This window comes from Amblyomma maculatum, chromosome 5, assembly GCF_055883805.1.
Source record: "Amblyomma maculatum isolate TAMU_Amacu chromosome 5, ASM5588380v1, whole genome shotgun sequence".
Classification (NCBI taxonomy): Eukaryota; Metazoa; Arthropoda; class Arachnida; order Ixodida; family Ixodidae; genus Amblyomma; species Amblyomma maculatum.
In genome coordinates, this window is record NC_139348.1 from 118,437,038 (window position 1) to 118,461,646 (window position 24,609).

Below are 24,609 nucleotides of genomic sequence, written 5' to 3' on the forward strand. Positions count from 1 at the left end.
TAGAGGTATAAGTATCTATCGCGCAAGTGTGGTAGTGAACAAACTGCCTAGAGAGATGTGCAAACTATCTAGCCAGAAAGGCGGGAAAACAAAGAAGCCATTTGAATCCTTCACAAGCCTTCCAAAGCTCCACAAATTTACAAAATGGTTCGAAGTAATTTTGTAGATTTGTTTGTTTTTTTATAGAATGGAGACTTCTAATTTTGTTTCTGATTGTATATGCGTAGCGCTGCTGACTTTTTACTTTTCCATCTCGGAGTTTGGAAACATTCAACAATTCTTACTGAAAATCACACTGAAATTTACGAAACGATAGAGAAGGAATTTTCCGACCTCCATAAACAAGAAGAAAAAATGTTTATCCTCTTCGGATTCCTGCCATCCCTACTATTTTGTCGAGGGGGTTCTCAGACCCCTTGTCGATATTAAGAGAGTGGTTCAGACCCCCCGAGACCCCCCTAAATTTAAGCCCTGGTGGCTGCCTAGGTTTAATTTTACCGAGTCAAATGCTTTTTCGCAATCAATGAATGCTATGCATAAGGGCTGGTTATATACCGAGCAATTTTTTATCACCTGTTTGATGGTATGAATATGATCGATAGTAGAGTACCCTTTCCGAAAACCTGCTTGATATTTCGCTTGACTGAAGTTTAAGATTGTCTTGATTCGGTTAGCGATTACCTTGGTTTAACACCTTGATCCCCTAGTAGATCGCTCAGCGATATTAAAGTTAGCGCACTGTGATTAATTTCAAACCAGCAGCTGCGAGCTAAAGCAAGATCCTTTCAGTCGTGTGCACCGCAGACTATGCGTACAAGTTCGTGCCGCGTGATGCTTTCAAAGCACAGCTTATCGTTGTTTGCCACAAGCATCCCAGCTGCGACCGACGTCAAGCACCTGCTTGACATCGGCGGCCGACAGGATGCCATACGTCGCTGTGCGCTGACAAAATATGAGCAGATGTGTTTTTTTTTTTTTTTTCTTTCTTTTTTACTCGTTCCTCTCTGCGTAGTTCGTACAATACTACGGTCGAGTGCAGTGCATACACCATGGCGACAGTTTCGGGCCTTTAAACCTCACAAATGAGCGCCTTTGTCGACGCCATAAATGGAACAAAAGAAACCCAGGAATAAAACAGGCAGCCATGCGGCAGGCTGGTTGCACAATTTGAGTTTTGCGCAAACCGTAGTTGCCGCGCCGTCAGCCGTCGATCCGTACTACAGTGGAGCTCTATCTCTCTCTCTCTCCCTCCTATCCAACTTCCAGAAATAAACCCAGTCCTTTCCTTCTTCCCCTTCACGCTTTCTCTCGGCTTTCGGGTCGGTGCTCGGCGTATGCCGGTCTTTCCTGCCGGCTGAGCGATGCTGTCGGCCCTTGATGCGCTGGCTAGACCTTACGCCAACGTGTGAGCTCGCAGCGTATGCTTGGTAGAAGAGCAAGATGAAGACCATGAATGGAGCAATGGCTGCAGCCACATTCAAGCCTGTGACACATGTGATCTTCGACTTGGACGGCGTGATTTTGGGTGAGCCGCGCGCGGTGGAAACCTACAGCTCTTTATATGTGTTTCAAACCGAATCTATCCGCGGGACATTATGTGTTTCTTTTATTGATTTTACCTGGGAGGCTTCAATCTGTTTCAAGCGCACAGTAGGCTAGTTTCTTTTTCCTTCACAAATTGGGCGAGCGCCAAGCACGAATATCGTTTGATATGGGATCTCTGCCCGCGGATCCCGTCACCGGCAAGTCGCCGTCGTGTTTCAGCGGTTCTGTATAAAAATGGATTTGAATTTCTCTTTGTACAAACGTACTGCATAGCCGTGGAAAACTTCGCTCGCGAAGATCTAACGTTATGCTCCGAACAGAATCCTCTGTTGTGACCCATTCTTGCTGTGAAGGAGCGCTACAGGTTGCTGCACGAATGCATTGGCATGATTACGTTTGAGGTAGCAGTCTGAAAGCAACCTAAAATGCTCTTGTAGCTGCTAAAGTTCATTGCCTTCTCTATCGGGCGCCCGTTCTGCCTCGAGTTGGAATTGCATCCCTGATGCCGAAGCTTGTATCTGCATGTCGGTGTACAATTCTCTGTGTAGTATCGTGGTATATCGAAGTGTGTGTGTGTGTGTGTGGGGGGGGGGGGGGGGGGGGCGGGGCAGGGGTACATTCCTGTCTTTCCCTTTATAAGGTTTTACGGTATGAACAAATTAGTCGATGAATAAATGAACAAATTAGTCGATGAATAAATAAATAATAAAGCGTATGTTTTAACTGGTGTGCTTGAATAATATTTTGTAAATGTTCAAAAAAAATGTTTTCAAATCTGCCTTAATTATCATTTTTGGGGTGTGATGACTAGAGCCCAATTTTAAATGGGATATCATGTAAAAAAAAAAAAAAAGTGCATGACAGAAAGTAAAGACAAAACGCAAGTAAGCACAGGATCTTTCATCGATCCTGTCTTTCCTTGCTGTGTGGTAATGTTTTCTCTGTAATGTACAGCCAGCTATACTAGCTAAAGCCTGTGTTTGTCATCCTGTTATATGTAGACTTCATAAAATGCCTTAATGCACACTTTAAATTAGCCACTTTGTTCAATGTACCCCTCATGTAATGTCCTTCGTGGACCTTTGAGGAATAATAAATACTAAATAAATTCAGTTTCTGCAATTCATTTTGGCATCTGGACATACGACCGTTTTTATTGAAGTAAAAAATCAACAGGCACCACAGAAAAACTTAGGACAGCGAAGCATTTAGTGCTCAACAGTTCTCAGTTCACTGCAGTTTGGCGAAATTTTCTGAAATGCAACCTGGTTATGTAAAACCTGAAGTACAAGAGATTTTATCCCCTCTGTAATTTGCCCACATCTTGTTTTCGTTGTGTTTGTATAATGTCTATATAATTACTTGAGGCTGGCAGTGCAAAATGTAAGGGAGTAAAGGGAGTAATAACTAAATCTTGAATCTTGCTCTTTGAGTAAAATCACAGGTAAAGTGTCGCCACCTCTTTTGCAGACACGGAGAAACTATACACGGCGGCAGCGGAACAGGTGACCGCCCGTTACAACCACAAGTTCACCTGGGAGCTAAAGCAGCGGATGATGGGCACCCCGGACGCCGTCGCAGCCCGCACGCTCATCGACGCCCTCGGCCTGCCCATCACCCCGGAAGAGTACATGGCGGCCGTGGACAAAATCTATGAGGAGATATTCCCCAAGGCCGAACTTATGCCGGGTGAATATTCACAACGATAGCATAAGGCTGTTGGAATTTCTTCCGCACATCCAAAAGAATTTTACACTCTAGAGGCCTTAGAAAGTGAGATCTCCATGAGATAAATAAATTGTAGTGAACCATGATGGCTGCACCGCAGGAAGATGATGAAGAAGATGACGAAGTGCCGCTGTGCTGCTTTGGGGCCTAGGCTAGCCGTCTTGTGTAATGCTCGCCGTGCCCGGTGTTCCATTTACAGAGAACTCCATTCGCCATTTTCTCTGTGTGCAAACCCCTTTTCGCTCATCCTCATTTCAAGATAGGTAAATTTATTTAGGATTATGCTGGCTCCAAAAGCAGGAGTTTTGAATAGAATGGGGAGTAGTCAAAGAAGGAAATGGCGCAGAAAATTAAGAAAGATGATAAAAACAAAAAGTGCAGACTGAAAATAAAAGGGCTTATATTAGACATTTTTCTGGCGACAGTCTGGAACTTCTGACCTTAGCTGATGCGACAATTAAAGAACGGGATGTGAATAAATACAAATGAGGAACTGGAAAAAGGAGACCGACAAAAAGAAAGCAGAACCGAGGAAGAGGAATCATAAGTAAATACATATAAGCAAGTATACAAAATGGAAGAATATACATTGTGAAGGAAGCTTTGGAAACTTTGGTAAACTAGCCGGGCTTACAAGGTGAAACGTTAACAGCTGAATATGTCCAGGCTCCGGACAAGCTCACTTATCTTTGAAATTCAACATTATTTTACTAATAGAAACCTGTTTGCTGCCTAAATATTTCAACCAGGCATTGACCATAATTTCTCAGTGGCATAAAAATTTGCTGACATACTCTGTATCATCTTGATGGTTTACACACAATCAGAGCATTTGCATATCTTGTTTAGCTTTCTAGTTTGCTAGTTAAGCTGTTTGAGTTACTTAATTTGTGATGTAAACATTTTCACTTTGGAGGTTCTCTTTTTCAACTTTATAGCGCTGTGATGTGCATAAATTGCGTGTCTATCCTAGCAGAAAATAAAATTAATCCAGAGTCTATTCTCTTTCCACTCACCTCTCTGACATAATGTTAGCTTCACTTATTATTCTTTCTGTCTTTCATCGCCTTGCCTTCAATGTCATCTTATTCACCATCTCCAAAAACTGTGTCCTTAGTACAACCGTATGGTTTTATGTGGTAAGCCACTGGTTTTCAAACTAATGATTCAAAATTCGTAGCAGTATCTTTGTGGGAAAACATGATCCGAGGCCAACAATTCCAAAATCATTGAGGTGAACTTCTTCAGATACCCATCTGATTACATCAACTGGGGCCGCCAAAAGCATCAGGTTACGCAGCGGATCAGATCGGTCACTTGTTGCTTTCCAGTCACCATGGGATTGCTTGCATTCCTGTTGAAAAGTGTCATACTGAAGAAGACTGTTATCACAAGGCCCTTTGTTCTCTGCGTCCCATGTCTCTCACCCTTCTCGTGGGGTCAGTTAATTAAACATGAGGCTGGGTTGCAGAACTCCAGATTATGCTTTCAAGGGTAGGTTATAAGCAGCATAAATACCTAAGATGGTAGAACATTGAACAGTTGTCACCGTAGATCAGTTGTTAGAGCACTGTACACAAAATTTGGAGGTGATGGGTTCGGATCCGGCCTGCGGCATGTGGTTTGTTTCTTGGCGGCAGGTGCTGAACAGCTGGTGCGCCACTTTCATGCACATGGCATCCCCATGGCCATCGCCACCAGCTCGAAACCCGCATCGTTCGGCCTGAAGATGGCGCAGTACCGCAACCTGTTGGCTCTGTTCCACCACGTGGTCTGCTCGGGAGGGGACCCTGAAGTAAAGCGCGGCAAACCGCACCCAGACATCTTCCTCATAGCAGCCTCCAGGTTTGAGCAGAAACCGCCGTCCGAAAAGGTGCGACAAATTTGGCTTCTTTCTAGTGGGGATTTGACGTACAGATTTTTTTTTTTTTTTTTTTTTTTTTCATTGGTAAAATTGGACTATTTGGCTTTTACGGTTCTGTTGATGGTGGTGTGGCAGTGAGAGACATTTATTGCTTAAAACCTGCAAGCAGAAGATTGATTCTTTTTTTTTCTCCATTTGTATATTTAAACAAGTGGCATTGATGGCAACATGGAGACTTTTTTTGACCCTGTGATCACTAATTAAATGTGTTAAGAGCATGAACTCTAGACCTAGTAGGTTGCACACAGTGTTCACTATGCACTATACAATTTACGGCATGAATATGAAGCAATTCATTTGCTCCACACTCTTGCTGTAAAGTATATAGCATGGTGTAAGCATCATTTAGAAGTATAGATGCCAGTGTGGTCTGTCTTCACAAATCCATACCTAAAAATAGTTATGGAAATCGCCGCAATTGTAAAAATTGCCAGTGACGGCTGTACATATATTATATGTACATTTTTTTCTAGCTTATTTTCTGTCTCCACTCTCAATGGAAGGAGACTCATTTAAATGGAGTGATCAGTTCAATACATTGGACAAGCCTACTTGGATTTGTTCCTTGTGTCCTTTTAATGCAGTCAACATTTTCTCCAAAGGCATTTTATCTACTAAATTTGTCTGGAAGAGTTAAGCATTTAACCCATAGCCTTTGGGTTCTATTTTAAATGGAAGCGTGTGCTGGGTCCTTTCTATTTTTGATTTTTTTATTTTTTTACATCTCCTTAGCTAAATTCAGCACCTCAGTCACTGCTGCAGCTTAGTTTAGGCCTTTTAGGTATCTTTTACACGACACTATGTTTGCAAGACATGAGAAATTTAAACAGTTTTTTTTTTTTTCGTTGACTGCTTTATCTGGGTGTGCAGTATGAGCTCTCATGTTCAATAAGGAGTAACTACCGCCCTTAAATAGCTGGAGTTAACTGAATGGTGTATTTACAGGTTGTGCATTCGTTACACATAATTTCTCCGCTTGTTAACCATGGCGCACTAAGTTGTTTGTTCAGGACTTTTTTTTTTCTATCTTCATAAGGCAGAGTCATTTACTGAGTCACTCTGAAAACGTCATCGATGCAATATAAATTCTGTGACTAGCAATCAGAGTAACCATATTAATGAGTATAACGCCTCAAATGAATTGAATGAAACTGTCTTGTTAGTGTAATGTGTGCCTTTTCATGTTTAAGACCAGGGTACATCTAGGACAATTCATAAAGGAGTATTTTGTGAATTAAGAGCAGAATTATCAGTTTGGAACAGAATTGGAACTCGCATGCTGAAATGGATGAAGAAAAGATAGAGCCATTAGGCTCCTGACCTCCTTGGTCTCCTACCTCATGAGATTAAGGCAAGAGATCTGCCACATCCTGATTAGTTGTTTCACAGTCTTTGTGTAGCATACAACAGTCAATCGCATTGGTAACGGCTCTCTTAATTACAAACACTGGGAGGACAAAAACAACACTTATAGAGAGTGCTACTCTGCGTGCATAATTGTACTAAGTGGAAACATTTCCTCTCGTGACCCCCCCATTTTGTGCCACCTGTCTTCACTTGCAGGTGCTGGTGTTTGAGGACTCTCCGGCGGGTGTCATGGCTGCTCTCGCTGCTGACATGCAGGTGGTCATGACCCCGGAGCCCCGCGTCGAAGAGAAGGATCGGCAGAAAGCAACCCTGTGCCTGGGCTCTCTATTGGAGTTCAAGCCAGAGCTGTTCGGTCTTCCACCCTTCAACGATAGCCAGAATAAGTGTAAGTGTAGCTTGTGCTGAGTTCCATGCCAATAGAAAAATGTGACCCTTTTTTTTTTTTTTTTTTTTTATGGGGCTGGGCAGTATGGACATATTGCAGCATTTGTCTGCCTCATGAACAACTCCTCGTATAATAGAGTGGACTATCAGAAGTTCAAACTTGCTAGAGTGAAATAGCTAATTTATTTTAACGGATGTGTTGGCTTCGTCGGTATCAAGCGTATCAAAAAACAATGTCCGTAAACCTCGTGACAATTCAGAAATTAAAAGTGAAAGTGCCCTTTGAGTGCTAACGATCGAGTGTCAATCACTCTGCGCTTCATGATAGATGGAAGGTGAACTTGAATCTGTTCTCTCTTCTATGATAGGCTGATGTTGCCTTCAGCCCGGACTGCACTACATAAACACCTTTGGGTTGCTTTTAACCTCAACACCCAAGGTGCCCATTGCAGTCTGCATCAAGTTGTTGCTGTGCTTTCAAAGGGATTGATTCCACACGCATATTCCTTCAATTGGCTTCCACCCTCACCCTTTTGTGTTTGTCCAGCAGCAGATGTGGTAGCATTGAAAAGGAAGCGAATGGAGCATAATTCCACAGATCAGGGACTCATATTGACACCTTTAACAGCCAGGAAGAGCAGTGTGAGAATTACATTATTGGTGAAATATTTTCTTTCTGTTGTAGATTTAAGAATGAACAAAGTTACATCACTCAAGAAATTCATGCAGTTACAAAATTACATGCTCCAAGTGAAGCGTCTTATGACCTAGTTTGACTTCGCTTCGAGAGTTCTTGGGAAATGAAATTTACACAGGGGCAGTTAGCCCGGCACTTTTGCAACCATAGACTGCACACAACAACACTGGGAAAAAATGTTGTTTTTAGATGTTTCAATATGATACATTCACTGTTAACTGGGTAGCGGTTTACGCATGTGTGTGCCAAATATTTCATACCACATCACTTCTTGGCCTTTTTAATTTCCTGGAAACTGTATAGAGTAACCTAACGCACCAGCCAAACCTTTATAGATCGTATTCATCACTAGGGTATTGTGCTTCTCTTTCAGCCAAACACTATCACACTTTATGGAGTACTTAGTGACATAAATAATAATCAAATTCCTGCTGCTTGTGTGGGCTCACATTCAACAAACGGTGCAAACATTTTGTTTGCACAATTTTTACCTTTCATTCACACAGCCTTCCGCATATTTGCTTACACCAGTGCATTTTCAGAATTATCTCCTGTAGAACACTTATAAAAATAATCATTGACGTAAAAGAGCTCTCTGGGCACTGTGAGTATTGCTGTGAGAATTTTGCTTTGCGCTTGTGCTTTAGAATGCATGCCAGCGCTTCTGCTAAGGTTTACACTTTAATTTGGTTGTACCGTAAAAGCCCGCATATAATTCGTCAAGTTTCTTCCTCTCACTGTATGTTGAACTAAATAGACTTCAGACCAAATCTACAGTTCTAGTTTTATTATTTTCAGTGTTGTTGCCATCTGGCTTCTGCCAAGACCGGGCACTACGTAGGGATGGTGTCAGCTGGTATTGTTTATTTCGGTGATGTTTCACCACGTCGACCTCGTGGCATCCGTGTGTTTAAAAGCAGGATGATTGCACTTTGCGCAGTGTCGGTAATGTGAAAACTGTACTCGGCTGCTTTTTAACATGACATGAAGGTCATCATAGCTGTGGAAAGGTTTTGCTCTGCTCTTCAGAGTACAGAGACCCTGCTATTGGATATTGCCAACACTCAAGGTGACCATCCATAAGATGACATCCATGACAAGAGGCACTCAGAACACGGTACATGGGACAAAGGCAATTGCTAAAGTTTAGAACAGAGTACAAATACAGCAATACCTCATTATAGAGAACAAGCAAAAAATCGTAAAATAGTTCTTCATAACCGAGTTCCCGGGTTCGATCCCGACCACAGCGGCTGCCTTTCCATTGAGGAGAAAGGAAGTGGCATCCTAGTTCTGTGCAATGTCACCTCACCTTAAAGATCTCCAGGTGGTCTAAATTACTCCGTAGCCCTCCACTATGGCTCCCCTTTCTCTCATTCCACTTTCACTCCCACCTTCCTCCCTTCCCCTACTGCTTGGTCCAGGTGTCCACAGAGCAAGTGTGACAGATACTGTGCCTTTCCCTTCCTTTTCATAACCGAAATTTGTAATGCAAAATTTTGTACAAAGTGCATGCAAAAGCAGAGTGATTTCATCACTGACGGAACGGAAACTCGTCCATGTGCTTGCTACAGAAATCTGAAGACCTTTTTCAATGTTTTGTCTACCTTAAGAAGACTTTCTTGGCGATTACCAAGACCGCGGAAAACTAAGTGCCAGACACTACTATATGGCTTCCTGCACAGCACCTCTAACCGTCTACTACTTCGTCTAATTGCATGCCAAGTGCCAACTTGATTGGCCTTTCTGCATTGCAGCAGTGCAGTGTAAGAAACAATATGTGAGAGCGAAATATATAGCAGCTTTTATCACCTCCGCAACAGCCAATATGGACGCATGATAGTTGCAAGGAGGCAACCTTACGTGTGACTGCTTCCGCGGCTGTTAGTGAATGTATAAAAAGGTGCTAATCTTTTGCTCAAACACTCACCGCACTAACACCAGTCACTTGTGTACTGCGGCGAAGCCTGCCGCCTGCAATCCGCACTAGCACCACTACTGCGTCGAGAGTTTGATATATCCATTTCGTACAAACCACATCCGATATATCAAGTAGAAAGAACAATGTTTTTTTAAAAATATATAGCAAGGGTTCGACATAGCCGATAATTCTTGATACCCGTGTTCGTTATATCGAGGATTGACCGTAAATACTTTTGCATTGTAAGCAGATACTTAATAAATTTTTGTCATCCTAAACTACCCCTCATATTTTATTTATAGTACTAACCATTTCTTGCATTTGTTCCAAGCAATTTTAAATCTACAGTGCTTTTATGTAATCTTTTTCCTAGATCACAATTTTCTCCTGTTATCAGGAGCAGCGTTCACATATTTCATTTATAATTTTTGATGCAGGTGCAAGTCAGTTGGGAAAGACTGAGGAAACGAATTGTGTAAATGCCAACGAGAAGCAGCAGATATCTGCAACATCTGTATTCAAGCCTGTGTCACACATCATTTTTGACCTGGATGGAGTCATATTAGGTAAGCAACATCTAGTGTCTCTAATAAGATGAAGAAACTGAATATGGTTGTTTAAGTTAGTGGTAAACACCTGCCCTGGCAACCTTTTTCTGTTTCTGTGCACCGTTTTTCATTCATTTTTAATTTTCCTTTCTACTGCTGTATCATTTTTCTCAAGTTCAGCATCTAAAGTTCACACTTGCAGATTTATTTATTTCAGAGCACACTGTTAGCCTAGCAGAGGCTTTTAAGGAGCTGGTTAATTTTACATGCTAAACACTGTACCAATACTGTTAACGAAGCATAAAGGCTTATCAGTACAGATAAAATAAAGCTTCCATAAAAGGAAAAGGAAATTACAGGCATCTATCTGCTTAAAGAGGCTACTAAATGCACAGCGGAGTGGCGTACACGTTTGCCGAACGTTCCCTCCGCTTGCTGCGACATTCATCGTGTTGTCACCTCCAACTGACACCAGAGTGCATGCAAGACTTAAGAGCTGGAATTCGTGCATCGTCATTAAAATGTGGGAATCGAACTTCGCCATCAAATGCTGCTACCTCCTTTGCAGACACGGAGAAATTGTACACGGCGGCAGCGGAGCAGGTGACCGCCCGCTACGGCCACAAGTTCACCTGGGAGCTAAAGCAGCGAATGATGGGCACCCCAGACGCTGTCGCTGCCCGCACGCTCATCGATGCCCTGGGCTTGCCCATCACCCCGGAAGAGTACATGTCGGCCGTGGACAAAATCTACGAGGAGATATTCCCTAAGGCCGAACTTATGCCCGGTGAGTGTTCACAACGATAACACAAGGCCATGGCACAGCTGTGCATGTGCATAGAGAGAGAGAGACAAAGATTTTTGGGGCCGTGACCTACGGGTAACTGCCTGATTGAGATAGGGACGATAATTTGTGACCGCATACAAGAGACAGCACCTGCATTTTCTGTGCATAGTGACTTTATTATGTATCATTTCATACCTTTTCAAGGTGGAGCTTAAGTCCCAAATTATTTTTTTCTTCTCCCCTCTGTGCCACCACTAGCCAGGTAGATTTTACATCTCAAATAAACATTTCTTTTACGACCATCGCTAGAAGAGGTAACTTCACTGAATTTGCACACGAATGCTACTAGCAGGTAAGGTAAGGTGACGAATACCGTATTGTCACAGTTCGTATTATTACACCTTCACTGTACGCTGCAAATATATACTTGCATGATCACACCACAGACTGAGAAGTGAGGCAAGGCTTAGCAATAGATCTTCGTTTTCCGATGTCGACACCATGCCGTCAGTACTGCACGCTGTCATTCCCCCTTCTAATTTCTGGATCACTTGTGAGCCCACACAGTCGAACCTGTGGCCTATCGTCATAGTTTGCTCTGCGGTTTGACACACCTCATCTTCCCCTGAAATCTTTTAGACTGCATGCATGTACGTGTAAGAAATGAAGTGGCAAAAAATTGTTGGGGTTTAAGCATGGCTTGAACCTTGTGATATGAGTGAAAGCTGGGAGAGTAGCCATGATATCCCTATTAATACTGCCTTTCAATACATGGTCGGTTTTTTCCTATATTTTATAGTAGAAAAATGGAAAGGCACAATATGTCACACTTTTTTTGTGGGCACCTGAATCGCGCTTTAAAGGGACAGAACATTGAAATTTAGGTCTCGAATTTTTTTTTGCCGCAATGGAAAGCTTGATGTCTAAAATGTTCGAAGCCGTAAAGTCCTGTTAGAAACGCTGTAGAAAATGTTTACCGAAAATTTTTCGATCAGTGCATGCACCCGTTTTTATGTAGTCTGATGCTGGAAACCATGAGCAGCGGCCGCGATGACGACTTGTGGTCGACGTACCGAAAACAAATATAACTTTCAATCGCTAGACAGTAATCAGACATTTTTTGCGTGGAGCAACGTCCTTTTCAGTTTCAAACTCAATGCTGTTACGGCACAAAAAACACACTCCTCGAGTTTTAGTGGGCACTATCATCGCTTCATTCAAGGAATTACAAACACTGTGGCGCCATCTAATGGCAAAACCTGAAAGCACCTCTCACGGTGCAAAAGGAGATGTGGTTTTTATTTAAGAATGCACACGAGAGAGTTCAAAATATAATAAATTATGACAAGCACTCCTAGAAGAAAAAAGAACAGTGTGCAGTTACGAAAGTCAGCGATATTTTGCTGACATATAGTCACATGGGGTACTACACTGAAAGTAATAGGGTTTTTCCACTAGATAGCGCCTCAGTTGTTTTTATGCGATTTTTAATGGCAAATTAAAGTTGTAAAGCCTCTTTTCTTTGATATTGTAGTGCTCAATCTGTGCTATATGAGGCAAGATCTTTTCATCTCCACCATAATCACATGACATATTTTGGCTAGTGTTCTGTTCCTTTAAAGGAATGGAGGAAGGTGGGAGGGCAAGCAGAAAGAGAGAAAGGTGTTGACATAGTAGAGAGCTATGAAGCAATTCAACCACCTGTAGATCATTAGCGTGCACTGACATCGCACAGCACATGGACGCCTCTTCATTGCGCCTCCATCATAACAAAGTCGCCAGCTGTCACGTTCGAGCCTGGGTACTGCGGTATAGTAGTTAGACCTCCTAACCAGTGCCACTATGGCGGGCGCATGAAGGTCACATAAGCTATGTTTTGGGTAAAGGAAGGCACAGTATACTTTTGGTTGGACACCTACACTCAATCAGGTGAAGGTCATGCCACCTTTTTGAAGGTCAAGCGGCCGAATGTTTAGTGGATAGGAAGGCCCGGTATATTTATAGCCACACTTTGTCCTCTGGCTCTGTAAAGATCAACTAGCCGCGCTGACTTTGCGTGTTGGTTTATAGGAAAGGAAAGGCACAGTATCTGTCATGTTTCTCCGTGGACACCTAACTACATAGCAACAGTTCGTGTAATGAAGCATATGTGGTGGCATTCTCCAGTTGATGCATATCTGCAGCGGCCCAATTGCACTAAAGGTGTGCACATGCATTTGGTGCATCGACTTTAGTATTATCTCTGGCTGATGGTAAATACAACATCAATCAAATGATCAATCTTTAATGTGTATTGATACCGCACAGCACAAAGAATGTGCAGGGCCTTCTAGTGTATCTGGTTTTGTTACAGCCCACAAGCCTATTGTCTTAGGCTCACTTCGAAAGTTTTGTAATTTTGATTTTTTTTTAATGCAGGCATTATTAGTAATAAATAACCTTGACTGCAGGTGCTGAACGGCTGGTGCGCCATTTTCATGCGCATGGCATCCCCATGGCCATTGCTACCAGCTCGAAGGCCACATCGTTTGGCCTGAAGATGTCGCAGTACTGCAACCTATTGGCCCTCTTCCACCATGTGGTCTGCTCGGGAGGGGACCCAGAAGTGAAGCACGGCAAACCACACCCTGACATCTTCCTCATAGCAGCCTCCAGGTTTGAGCAGAAGCCAGCGTCCGAAAAGGTGGGATGTGGGTTTAACATTGAATGTGTTGCATTGTTTTCCTTGCAAGTTTTCTATGTGCTTGGGATTGTGTACTGCATTTTTAGTGATGTTTTTTTGTTTTTGTTTTTTTCAATGATATCTCACTGGAAAAGCTGCTACTTGGCAAACGAATGACTGCTATAGAATCATGATAACAAAAAAATTCTGATTGAGTCTTAAAAAGTATTTGTATTGTCCAATCTGGTATCATCTAAGACAAGCAAAAGCTGTGTGAAGAAGTGTGGGAACTGCAGTCATGCAGATCTGCTCAACACATGTCAAGGTCATCTGCATATTCGCAGCTGACCTTGATGACATTTGCAGATGACACTGCAATAGCAGGTCATGGCAGTGAATCGTGAATCATGCTTTGTTGGAATTCTGTTTACAGCCACCACTCACTGCTCTCAGCACATTCCACACAACTGCAGAACGTGCATCAGTGATGTTTGATCAGCACATAGTGCTTGAGGCTGCATTTACAGCTCATACATTAGCTCATACATTACTGTAGAGTATTAAAAGAACTTATTGTGCATAATGCTCTGCGACCAGGGGATCTCATGAATTCGTATAAACCCAAGATACGTACTGTATATGGTAGGGATTGCGCATGGTTGATTTCCTACTCAGTACATTTGCCTTAAGCTACAGAGTGCTTGAGCATACTTATTTAGGCATTATAGACTGCACTAAGGGCTATACGAGGTGTTAACGAAAAAATGGAAGGTTTCTAGCGTGCCAACAGTGCATGTTCGAACAAAGAGCTAATGTGAAATCTTTGTGCAAGAGTTTGCCACTCGAAGCATCACTTCACTACTACATGTGTACTACTCTGCCAGATTTAGCCTCTTCAGATGTTACCCTCTTCCCTAAAGGCACAGCTCAAAAGTCATTATTTTGACACACTTGTTTAGATCCAATGAGTGCTGGATGGGGTTCACAAAAACAGGATTTCAATGGCACATTACAGTAGTACTATTAATGCTGAAATCACTGTATTGCTCCGCCAGGGGATTCTACTTGAGGTAATGGTATGTATGTGTAGATAAAGCACTTCATTTTAAACAGAGCTAGTCTTGAAACATTTTGAGACCGCCTCTTGTAAGCTAGAACACTGTAGTGCACTGTTCCATACATCTGTCTAGCTTATACTTGCTAACATACTCTTGCCGGTGGCTCTTGTAGGTGGAATGTGGTTGATCATGGCACCACAACAATAAGTTGATTCCAGAAATCATTTTTAAGAGCCATTTCCTGGTTCATTCCTACTTTGTTTCCACCTGTAGTACAAAACCCTATACAGTGCTTTTCCCTCTATAACCAACCACTGTTATGCATGCAATCCAAAGCTTAGACTATAATGCATGTATAGTACTTTTTCTCGTTCATTGGTCTCTAAACACATCTCACATTATATTCCGTACCAAAATCATATTGTTCGGAACTAAAAATATCCATTTGGCAGCCTCTGTGCCATAGATGCAGCACGCTACACCGCCAGCCTCATAAGCTGCTAGGAGAAGCAGCAGCGCGGTCTGTTGTGAACGAGGAGAGCAATAAAAGAGTAGCATAAGGAAATTAAAAAAGGGGCGAACAGGTGTACGAATGGGCAGTGCAAAACACATAGCAACGATGACATCGTGATGGTTATCATAGTCGCGGCTGCATGGGTGATTGCATGCTTCAACGCGTCACAGGCTATGCTGCATTTGTTGACATCATACACGTTTTTGAAGTCTCGCATCTCAAATAGCATTGATTTGTCTGTTGCTTCCGTATTTTCAGGTGCAGCCTTCGTTTCTTTAGAGCCCTCGGCTGTTGTTAGATTGAATAGGACGAGGTCGCGCTATAAGGGTTTTATTTTTCATTTTCATGATGTCTCAAACAGCCATCTCTTGTTATATTCATGGTCATGTTATATACGTGTAAATATGGTAAGAGCAATCATCTTTTGTCCCAGCCTAACTAGACATTCAGGCCTTTTCTTCGGCACTGTCCTCCTCTTCCTTTATAGCTACTCTAATCATCCAATATAAAGGAGCACAAGAGCAGAGTGCTTCATGTGTTTTGTTGCAAGAATATGGACAGAAAGCCGTCTAGTTATATATACAGCTTAAAGATTGAGCCCACTCTTTTACTCACAGGTGCTGGTGTTCGAAGACTCTCCTGCAGGAGTCATGGCTGCCATTGCAGCCAACATGCAGGTGGTCATGACCCCGGAGCCCCGCGTCGAAGAGAAGGACCGGCGGAAAGCAACCCTGTGCTTGGGCTCTCTCTTGGAGTTCAAGCCGGAGCTCTTCGGACTTCCACCCTTCGGCAATTTACCTCAACAGAGTTGAGGTGCCGTCATGTCCGGACGCATCCTATAAATTATTCGCCACACCTGTTCTTCCCTTGTGCGTGTCTAGAACTCCACTGCTGTGTGCCTAGAACTAGAGTTACCATAAATTTCGGAACATTACCTATTGCAACGAGACCCCCCCCCCCCCCCCCTTGTCCTAAGAATCTAGTGGCATTGTCCACATAGAATGTCACCATGTAGCAACCTCATGTGGCCAGTGAGTCTTGTGACTCGTGGATCATGTGACCAAACGTACCATGTGACAGATAGTCCATGTCACGGTTGCTAGTGAGTTGAACGCCTAAAGGTGTTCCTCTCTCGAATAGTTTCTTCCACATCCTTCCTACACTCACAAATACAGCCAACACTGAAGCTTGCGTCAGCATGAACATTCTTGAACTTTTTACTGTGCCTGCAAGGAAGGACTTGGTAACTGGCGCAAAATTTTTCCAGCACGACGAGAGCATTAGCAGTAGGTTTTTATCTCTCTGCTTTCACGGTGTTTTCTCAGTTATGAGCTTAGAACTTTGCTTAGTTGGAGTCGTCAGACTTGGCATTATTGTGCGTTGGCATTCAGAAAGGAAAGAAACATAATTTCTCCAACTTTTCCGCTGCCAAGTTTGATATCAATTTTGGTGCAAACATGAGCGCTTTCTAGAAGACACCAGAAATGCATTAAAGGTCTGTTTCTGCTGCAAAATTTAGTAACGCCAGAAATAAACCTAGCTAGTCGAGCAATGATGACTCCATTAGCCTCAGTTGTCAGTTGTTAGTGGCTGAGTGGCATATCGTGCATACTCTATGATTTTACCATGAAAATTTGGTCTGCTTCTTTCTCTTTTTAACGTTTTATGCCTCCGGGCATGGCTTTATCACATTCTTTATAGCGCAAGATGGGCTTAAATTTATCTCGATTATCACAGCCGTGCGTGACGGCTTCCACTTTGGTCCATAACGTTGTAGTTGCCTTTGGCACTTTATATCGATGTTTCCTTGCCGAGTTCCCTGAAATATCTAGTATATTGATTACCTTTACCAGAGAGTCAAACTGCCCATACCTAACCGTATATGTATTTGTGATTCTAGACTAATCCCCCCCCCCCCCTCTTGCAAAAAAAGGGGGGGGGGGGAAGGAAGTTTGCATCCAAATCCAAGTACCCCCATTTTTTTGCGTGAAACAGTGCATAGACAACGCTGCCAGTGCATTTGCTCACTTGGCCGTCAAGCCTGAGTCAATAGAGTCTCAAGGTAGTATGCCATCTGTGACGCAGTCTCCAGCAATTGGGTTGCTTCAATCCAACACTAAATGGCATTTGGCAGCAAAGAACGCCAAAGCTGGCTAGCGTGTTGTCACGTGAAACTGGAATCTGTGTTCATTCGGCGGCGCTCAGCAGGTTTTTCAGGCATTGCAGGCCGGTGTTGTCTGTTTCGTGGAAGCAGTTTCATGGCCATAAAGAAACTCAGGTTAAGTTTAGAGAGGGCTGCTTCAGCTTGAAGTTCAAGCGAACTGTAATCTCGTTCACAGAAGATGTTTGCAACATGAAATGTTATTTCTTGCGCACGTCTCATCAAGATATTGACGCAAAGACCGACATGGGGGGGAGGGGGTATTTTATATTCTTCAAATCTAGACAATCCCTCATTTTGTTTCAAGGTCACGATCTTGAAAAAAAGGGGAGCTTAGAATTGAGTAAATACGGTATGTGATCCAGCCATTTCGAGGAATTGCCAGTGAGACATGACCACAGCAGACAGTCTGTCCATGTCACAGTGTAGCATTATCTCTATACTGTGATGTGAAAGTTGCATACATGTCTACATTTCTGTCTAACACATCGCTTCAAAAAACTTGTCAAAAATCTATGTCGGTATCTGAAAATGCTGTTCCCACTGGAAAGTGTTTTTCACTGGTAGAAGTGGGTACACCCACTACTTTCAGACTGAAAAATTCTGAAGCTGAGCTGTGGTTGTTGTTTTGCATCCAATCTCATGTACCATTGCGCATTTCACCTGGCAGCCAGTCTTTGCTGGCATCTGTATTTCTCCATGGCCAGTTCTCCAACTAGCCTGCTCTCTCCAATGCCTTCAAGTTTCAGCATGAAGCTTTGACTGTCATGAGCCCCAAATGGCACAGTAACACTCATCACTTCCAAGGTTTTGCATGTGCGAGTAGCTTTGCAAGGTTTCTTCTGCTCTGGTGCATCAAACTCACCCATTCAGATCTACTAAGATCCTCATGGATGCTTGCTCGGATACTTTGATGCTTGGCGTGCGGCGAATTGTGAGGGCATGTTTGCCTACATGACAAGCTATTTTCACACCTCTGAGGCAAAGATATAAGGTGTGTTCGGCAAGTTCCGCCTCCTGTGGCACATCTTTTAAGTGGCGTCATCCAAATATGTTGTGCACACACACTTAATGCTGCCGGCACTAGTGATGGTGGAACGCTCCTAGCTTCCACGTGCACAGTTTACATCCCAGTAGGTGGTATTAAGCAAGCAGGTTGGATGAAAGCAAAGTCAACTTTCAACATGGCAGCCTCTACAAATGCAGGCAATGTTACATTGCCACATTAATATGCACTTTGCTAAGTGGTGAGTGCACTTGGTGAGGCATTGTTGAGTAAAAATGAGAGAGTGGGTTGGTACAAACTATGTCCTGCGTTCTTTTAGAAGGCGGAGCTTCTGGGGGCACCTTTTATTTTTAAAAAATCATTGGATCTGTATGTTGAGGGTAGATTATAAGCATGAAATGAATTGGAAATCTATACCGTGCTCAAGGATGTCTCATTTCTCTTTAGCATGTGTTTTGTGTCGGTGTCCGCCTTGAAAGAGGCAGAATAGTTTTGTTGCTTTTTAGTTTTCTAAAGGTCATTTAGGCTATGTTCTTTACACTTTACGACTTAGAAGTATCATTATGGCAGGTATCAGAGCCATTCTTGGTAGTTGAGGATTTTATATATGCGCTCCTCACTGACCAAACTGCCAGAAAGGCTGCCCAGAGGTAGTTGCAGACTTAACATTTATGTACTCACTAATACATCAATCTAGGCTGCTGCTCACCTAAATGCATGTCTAGCCTTGGGGTTGACATGCAACATATAGTTCAGCACAGATCCTGCAGTGCAACTGTGGACCGCCATTCTGAGCTATAAGTTTAGGAGATCACCGAAAGCCGAAATGCGCCGTTACCTCACACCGCCTAGAAGAAAAAGAAAGCAGTGATTAGAGGACCAAAAAGTTTACCATTTCCTCCTTCGGCAGTGAGTAGATGCTGTATTCGAAGAAACATAAGGGCAATTCTCTCGGCATATACACTGCATTGTACTAGTAACGTCACATCTTCTGTAGGCATCATTTATTTTAACAGCAGAAATACTCAATTCTATTCGTTGGCGAATCACGCAAGGCCGCTTCAGGCTGGTTGGAGCAACGCCAGCGCATAGCAGACGACGTGCAGAGCCACACCGGCCACGCTTCGACTTTCCGTGGATTGGAGCAGTTTCGTTTCTACTGCAACCTTTACAAGCCATAGCAAGACTTAGACAAATCCAAGTGAGATAGCAGTCGGCGACTGCTCACTGTACGGTGACTGTGGCTGTTTCTGTTGTCGAGTGAACGGTACTGTTACGAAAACTCTTGGTAGCTTGCTACAGAGAAGCGTCTTCAAACACAAACATTTAAGAAAATTGCAAACATGTCCGGTGACTTGAAGGCCGCTTTCAAGCCGGTTACGCACGTGCTTTTCGACATGGATGGTCTGCTCCTTGGTACGTAAGCTTTCTTTGTGCATCATTTTGCTTTGTTGTTCAGAAGGCCCATTGAAAATCCTTTGTAGATGTGAGCTGCGGAGCGCAGATGGCATTTCAAAAGAGCAGGTCGCATACCGGCGTGTCTGTTTTCGACAATATAGATTGTTGTTGCAGACGGCATTTTAATGCTGACGAAATACCCGTCTCACAAAATGCTTTTTTTTTTTTTTTATGGTCACCAACTAATTCATCTGCATTGCTTTTCCATACTAGTGTAGTACACCTGCAGTGAACTGGAGAAAAATAAACACTTTAAACAGCAGTTTCTTCATTAGATTTCAGGGGCCTGTCAGATCGAATATAAACTCGAGAATTATGTTAGAAAATTTAGCGGGTTAATTCATGTTACGCACGCCCACCGCTGGAATGCATGCTGATACTTACTGACCTACATCCATGTTTTGTTGCCATAAACAAACGACAGTTTCTGGAAAGTTACTTTTATTCCTGTGTATGTTTGGGGCTGTCGCCCAGAATGACGAGTATAGCACGTATTAGCTGAAGCACAAAGAATAATTCATGCATGCAGACCACATCGACGCGTGCATAGATAGTCAATACAAGCGGTAGTTCTGGCGGCCTGACGAGGCGAAATGCTGAACCAGCCCCCTTAGTAACCAGAGGAGGCATTGGCTGCCTAACCGCGAATAGTGGGAGACTGTTTCCGGCGCGCACATGAGGTCGAGAGAAAGAGAAGGTCGAGTGCGGAGAACGCAGAAAAAAAAAAAAAAAAGTAGCAAAACAAACACAAATTTGCAAGTAGTTTTTTATGTAACAAAATAATTTAATACAAATATCTACGTAAATGAAGTCTTACCTGGGCCCGTATTCAGAGTTTGCGTCGTTATCGTAAGTTTAGCCATCTCCCTGACCTCGAGTCACCTGATTAGTGGAAACGCCAGTACATGATGTTGCCACCTCTTCCGATTCCACAGTGGCAACACCTAGTTCCAGCATTTTGACCAATCAGGTGACTTGAGATCACGTGAGACAGCGACACTTCAATAACGACGCAAACTCGGAATACAGGCCCTGTTCTTGTTTTATTATTATTAAGCGCATGCGCAAAGCGATTCGTGCATAACACACCTACTTCGTGCCAAAATTGAACCTGAATCCTAAATCTGCTGAGCTAAAGTGGCTGCATGTGCAAAGCGATCCACGCGTAACACACCTACTTTCGCGCTAAAATTGAAGCTGAGTCCCAAACCTGCGAAGCTAGAGTGGCTGCAGCACAGAAGTGCCGCTCAGCCATGTATAACTTGGTGGATGCGGTGCCTATCGCATCATCTCCCATAGAAGAACTTTGTGAGGAAAAAGAAATAGTGAAGTACCTAAAAGATGTGAAGAAAGTGGATAAGCAGTGGACCGGGTACCTGGACAGTGATAATACTCACAAGGAATTCAAGCAGGAGCTTGTGAGTATAAATGTCTTGTTTCAGAAAAAAATGTATGCCCACCCTGATTCTGACAAATGTAAGTATTCGTCCATTGTTTTACTTCTTGTGCTCATAATCTGAAATTTCTGTATATATGGCAAGGAACGTCACACGGGTGGCACTGCACAGAACACGTACAGATCTTGGCTAGTTTGAATCACATACATTCCTAAATTAGGGTTGCGCATTTGCAAAATTAAATATGGAAGCTATTTTTAGTAGTATGGGCTCACAATAAAAAATGTAGCTTAATTAAGTTCAGGCAAGTCTTTAAAAACATAAATAACATATTCTGTACCAATAGTATGATCAAATCTACATAAATGAAAGTTCACGCAACTAATACACAAAAGTAGATATAAGAGCACAAAATTGACAAAAATTAGTGCAATATTTATTTTGATTTTTTTACATGTTTGCCTATTTTCACATAAGACTCGTAGCAGAATACTAAGGTTAGCAGTGAGGAAAGGCGCATTTATGTTACAGAATTGGAATGAACATCATATCAGTTTACAGCAAAAAAAAAATAAACAGTTCCTAAACCTTTTTCTCCTTCAATTGAATGAATTTGCTCACTAATATGAAGAAACATTTTATAAAATATGGTTATCGCTTATTCTAGTTCCACTTGTGTGATATCATGTGGTACCCTTTAACTGGGGCTTTTTTGGTAGTAATAAATAAATCCCTTTCTCCACTGCTAATTTCAGTGATTTGTTATTATCCCATTCTATGAATAGGGAGCAAATGTGTAAAAGACAAACTTCAGTATGCCATTTTCACAGAAAAATTTATTACTTCTTATAAAGACTTCCTTCATTTTATGTCTAAAAGGTTTAGTATAAACTTCAAAACATTAACCTAGTGATCTTCAGATGGTATGTTGGTTCTTGATATGTGCACATGTTGTCATGGGAACCGCTTTGACTTGTGTTTAATAAAAAAAGACGCTAGTAAAGCCTACAAAAATTTGTGTTTCACCATTAGTAGTAGATGCCACAGTGAGTTGAAGCCTGCTAAAATTTATGACAAGGGTCTGCACAGCTTTGATGCATGTGCATGTGTGTAAACCAAGTACAAGTTTTCGCTGTGGTGTTCAAATATTTTCAGCACGGCTACTGTTCTGCACGAAGCAGAAGATGTGTCCTGCCAGTTGAGCTTGACTGCCTATTTAGGATTACTGCCAAATGCACAAAAGGGTGTGTGTTTGGAAAAGAGCGCCATGGTGTCCACAGCTGACCAAATGATGTAAGTAAAGGTTTGTACGTGAGCACATTTGTTGCAACAGTGCAGTGAGAGAAACTTTGTCAGAGTGCCGTGGCCTTTGCCGCGCTACATATTACTGTGTACAAACTGCACAAGGAGTGAACTGTTCTACTAGAGTGTAATTTATGGCACCAGATCGACACCAATTACTAGCAGGCAATATTCATATTTAACCTTGCTTCTGTATTCATAAGGAGATGTGCCATATTATTATATTCAACAGTCCTAGCAGGTATATTTCAGTGAAAAAAGAAAGAATGTGTCTGGTTATACACAGCACAAGCTGACTGTTTCCCTTGCTTTCTCTCCAAGACTCAGAATAATGCCACCCCTGACTGGGGTTCAGCAACATTTACAAAGAGGAATATGAAGCTCCAAGGCACGAAGAAAAAGGGTGCATAGCCAGGATGCACATAAACAGGATTGAAATGTTTCTAGAGTACAAGGTGTGTGAGGTTGCTACTTGTTTTTAGAGCAAATTAATAACATATAATATTAATAACATATAGGACAGACTGGCAGGTGCATGAACGAAATACTTCTTGAACACAAAAGAACACAAAATGCAAAGAGCAATTGGTCCGCGAAATCATCGAGGCAGTGTCGATAGCGAGGCTGGACGACCATTGCATCAGTACGCTGTCTATTGCTCTAACAAAGAAAGAATTCGATATGTTAAAGTTTGATTCACCGTTATAGTTACTAATCCTCCTTTGTCATTTCAGATTGTGAGAACGATGTAGTTGTGATGTAAGTGTTTTGACGATGGTGCAGATGTTATTAGAAGCCATGTTTCATTGAAATAAACTGCAGCACTTGTCCCATTGTTCTGCGCTGTGCCGTACCAAATGAATAACCAACTTTCCCAAGCTGCTGTCCTGGATAGAAGATAATAATTATAATAATACTAATTATAATTAGTTCACAGGAAGGGAAAGGCACAGTATTTGTCACACTTTCTCTGTGGACACCTGAACCGCACTGTAAGGGAAGGGAGGAAGGTGGGAATGAAAGTGGAAAGATAGAAAGGGGAGCCGTAGTGGAGGGCTACGGAGTAATTTGACATCGCACAGCACACCCACACCACTTCCTTTCCGCAGCCACCGTGGTCGGGTTCGAACCCGGGAATTCCAGCACAGTAGACGGGCGTCTTACTACTGCATCACCCCGGCGGGACTGTATAGAAGACGCAAGTTTTTCTTTTTTACTTGCGTTGGCGCACTGAATATTTCAGGAGCTAATTATTATTATTATTATGTATGGGTTTTAATATCCCAAAGCGACTCAGGCTGTGAGAGATGCCATAGTGGAGGGCTCCGGAAATTTTGGCCACCTGGGATTCTTTACGTGTACTGACCTCACACAGCACATGGGCGCCTTGCTTTTCGCCTCCATCAAAAAGCGGCCACAGTGGCCGGGATTCGATCCCACATTCGTGGGTACACTAGTCAAGCGCCTTAACAACTGCACCACCTTGGCGAGTTATTTCAAAAGCTAAATTACTTGATGCCCAACATTCATGTCTTGCTGTGAAATTTGACAAAAACGTCAAGCTTTGGTTGATACTACCTGTGAACTGGTAAAAAAGATATGCAAATATAATGAAATAAGGACGCTATTATACTGTCACTTGTGAACACAGCACAGTGCAAATAATTGCTTGTATGTATTTTTACACAAGCACATATGAAAACTTGCCATTGAATTTTTTTACATACATCATATTTCCTTTATTATATTGCAGATAGAACATCCGCACAACTTTTCTGCGTACAACAGGAAAGTGGCATCAAAAGCTGTAATGCACGTTCGGAAAGTGCACTGTCCTCGGACAACCAGTATGCACCAGCAGTGGCTCGTGAAGTGAGAATATGTGTGAACTTTGCTGTAAAAGGGCCACACACAACACGATTTGGTATGGCACTCAGCTTTGGCCAACCAACGAACGAATGCTGAAGTGTCAGCCAAAATAAACCAACTTGTACAGCAAGGTAATACATCAGTGACTGAAGTCCAATGTTCTGTTTGCTAATGAGGAACTGCCACAGCACTCATGCAGAACATTTTATCCGACACGAGATGACATATGCTCACACATACAGCCTGCAATCCGAAAAGACAGATACAGCTCAGTGGATCA

General features: G+C 42.6%; 2 protein-coding genes across 6 annotated transcripts in view; both read left to right on the plus strand.

Annotated features, from left to right (window-relative positions):
• The first annotated feature begins 1,461 nt into the window (after window positions 1-1,461).
• Window positions 1,462-15,996, plus strand: LOC146189317 (uncharacterized). The gene is made up of 8 exons (XM_084605238.1): window positions 1,462-1,525; window positions 3,016-3,234; window positions 4,914-5,146; window positions 6,761-6,950; window positions 10,005-10,133; window positions 10,684-10,902; window positions 13,353-13,585; window positions 15,754-15,996. Exons 1-8 carry the CDS (start codon window positions 1,462-1,464, stop codon window positions 15,946-15,948), a joined length of 1,482 nt encoding a protein of 493 aa, XP_084461364.1. The 3' UTR covers window positions 15,949-15,996.
• Window positions 15,997-16,095: 99 nt separating this feature from the next.
• Window positions 16,096-24,609, plus strand: part of LOC146189318 (pseudouridine-5'-phosphatase-like) — a 33,829-nt gene continuing 25,315 nt past the window's right edge. For all 5 annotated transcript variants that reach the window (XM_084604169.1, XM_084604168.1, XM_084604170.1 and 2 more), the window contains exon 1: window positions 16,096-19,719. In XM_084604169.1, the coding sequence (XP_084460295.1) occupies window positions 19,647-19,719 (73 nt within the window). In that variant the 5' untranslated portion in view covers window positions 16,096-19,646. The remainder of the gene's footprint in view (window positions 19,720-24,609) is intronic.